General features: G+C 65.6%; 1 protein-coding gene across 1 annotated transcript; it reads left to right on the forward strand.

The window, feature by feature from the left end:
• The first annotated feature begins 466 nt into the window (after window positions 1-466).
• Window positions 467-1,159, forward strand: DNAJB8 (DnaJ heat shock protein family (Hsp40) member B8). The gene has a single exon (XM_060110700.1). The coding sequence runs from the start codon at window positions 467-469 to the stop codon at window positions 1,157-1,159; it is 693 nt and encodes a 230-aa protein (XP_059966683.1).
• Window positions 1,160-2,313: the final 1,154 nt, after the last annotated feature.

The raw sequence follows: 2,313 nt of genomic DNA on the forward strand, positions 1-2,313 counted from the left end.
ATCTGACGGGGTCACGGGGCACAAGCAGAATGAACTGAGGCCCCGACCCCACCCCAGCCCGGTCCCCCACCTCGGGCACCTCACTCCACGCCAAGCACCCAGCCGTTGGGCTAAGTGGACACACCCCAGGAGCCCTCACTCCCCTCCCTGACCCCTGGCCCGTGGCCCACCTCACCCAGCTCCTGTGGCTGGTCCTGCCGCTGCCCCCGGGGCTCAGCCGGTAGCCCCAGCGGCCGGAGCTCCGCGTCTGGGCCGCCAAGGCTCGGCCTCCTGTGCTGGGAAATGCCCCGCCCAGGGCTGATGTCACAAAGGGCCAGCCAGCTCTGCCGCTGTGGGGCCTGGTGGCTGGGCCCCAGTGGCAGTGTCCTTCGCTAGACGGAGGTACTGGTACTAGGAAAGGGTAACCCGCCCTGGAGCCAGCCGACTCCAGCCAGGCCCGCGTCTCCTCACCGCCCCCGCCCTCGGCATGCCTAACTACTACGAAGTGCTGGGGGTGCAGGCTAGCGCCTCCCCGGAGGACATCAAGAGGGCCTACCGCAAGCTGGCCTTGTGCTGGCACCCCGACAAGAACCCTGACAACAAGGAGGAGGCCGAGAAGAAGTTCAAGCAGGTGTCCGAGGCCTACGAGGTCCTGTCCGACTCCAAGAAGCGCTTGGTGTACGACCGCGCAGGCTGCGACAGCTGGCGGGCCGGCACCCCCTACAGCAGCCCCTTCGACAGCGGCTACACCTTCCGCAACCCCAAGGACATCTTCCGCGAGTTCTTCGGAGGCCTGGACCCCTTCTCCTTCAACTTCTGGGACACCCCGTTCGGCAGCGCGCACGCGGGCCGGGGCCACAGGCTGCGCGGCGCCCGCTCGGCCGGCTTCGGCGAGTTCCCGGCCCTCGTGGAGGCGTTCTCGGCCTTCAACATCCTGGGCCGCAGCGGCGGCAGCGCCGGCCGTGCCACCTTCCCGTCTGCATCCTTCGCCGGCTCTGGCTCGGGCAGCTTGGGCGTCAAGTCGGTGATGTCGTCCACCGAGATGGTCAACGGACGCAAGATCACCACCAAGCGCATCGTGGAGAACGGGCAGGAGCGCGTGGAGGTGAGGGAGGGAGGGCGGCTCAAGTCGCTGACCGTCAACGGCAAGGAGCAGCTCAAACGGGTGGACAGCAAGTAGGCACCGCCCACTGCCCGTGCCCACCGCCTGGGCGATGCTTAATAAACGTGCCGAGTGAGTTCACAGAGACAGCTGCCCGCTTGGTGGGGGTCGGGCAGCCTGGGCGCACCCGCGAGGCCCGGGGACGTGCCCAGCGCCTGGCGCAGGATGATTTCATGAGGACGCCGCTCAGGCTCGGGGGTTAGGAGCTCCCTGCGCCTGCGCCTGCGCCTGCGTCCTCGGGTAGTCAGAGTCCTGACCGACGCCTGGCCCACCCAGCCCGCGGCTCCACGCCCACCAGCCAGCGAGGGTGCTCCGCCTACCGCCACGCCTGGCTTTAGCCCTTCAGGGGCTCCCGCGGCTCTGAGCATAGACCTCAGGCTTCGTCCTCACCACCAGGCACTGGGGGCCTGGCCACTGCCCACCCTCCCAGACCCTCACCCCCTGAGCCTGGCCACACCGGCCAACCCTCCAGTCCTCCCCGGCACCAAATGCCTTGTGGCCTCTGGGCCTTTGCACAGCCGTGCTCCCTGGTGAAGGCCTCACGTCTCCCTTCCCAGAACCACCAGCTCTGCTTTCTCACGGCCCCTCCCTGCGTCTCCCTGCCCTTCCGCCTTGTCTGTGTGACCACCTGAGAGCCGTGTGCCTCCTCAGCCCTAACTGCAGGTCCCGGGAGCAGGGCCTGTGCCTGCCTCGTTCTTTGCTGTGTCCCCAGAGTCTAGAGCAGTGCCTGGCAGTGAGGGGCAGGGCACAGATTTGTTGGAGGAAAGAATGCTCTTGAGTGTGGTGTGTGTATGTGTGTGTGAAGCATCGGCATGCCGGCAAGTCCCTGTTCCTTGGGGGCTGGAGTGGAGCCAGAAAAGGAGGTGATTCCAGGTTTCGGGGTTCCGGGCTGATTAGTCACAGAGTCCCTGGTTCCCAGGAAGAAAGGAGTGTGGGCCTGGCCAGGAAAGGTGCTGGGAATGCCACCTGGGCTGGCACATGCTCTGACTTTGTTTACCTATGCATCTCAGCTCCGAACCCAGTGCCTGGCATGTAGTAGGTGTCTAATAAATGATGTGACATGAAAGAAGGTGGAAGCACACTGTTCCAGGGAATAGCAAGAACCTGGGGGCATGCTCAGAGGACAAAGCCTGGGAGCTCACAACGGGAGGAGACACTGGGAGGCTGTGAAC

Source organism: Mesoplodon densirostris, chromosome 10, assembly GCF_025265405.1.
Source record: "Mesoplodon densirostris isolate mMesDen1 chromosome 10, mMesDen1 primary haplotype, whole genome shotgun sequence".
NCBI classification, from domain to species: domain Eukaryota; kingdom Metazoa; phylum Chordata; class Mammalia; order Artiodactyla; family Ziphiidae; genus Mesoplodon; species Mesoplodon densirostris.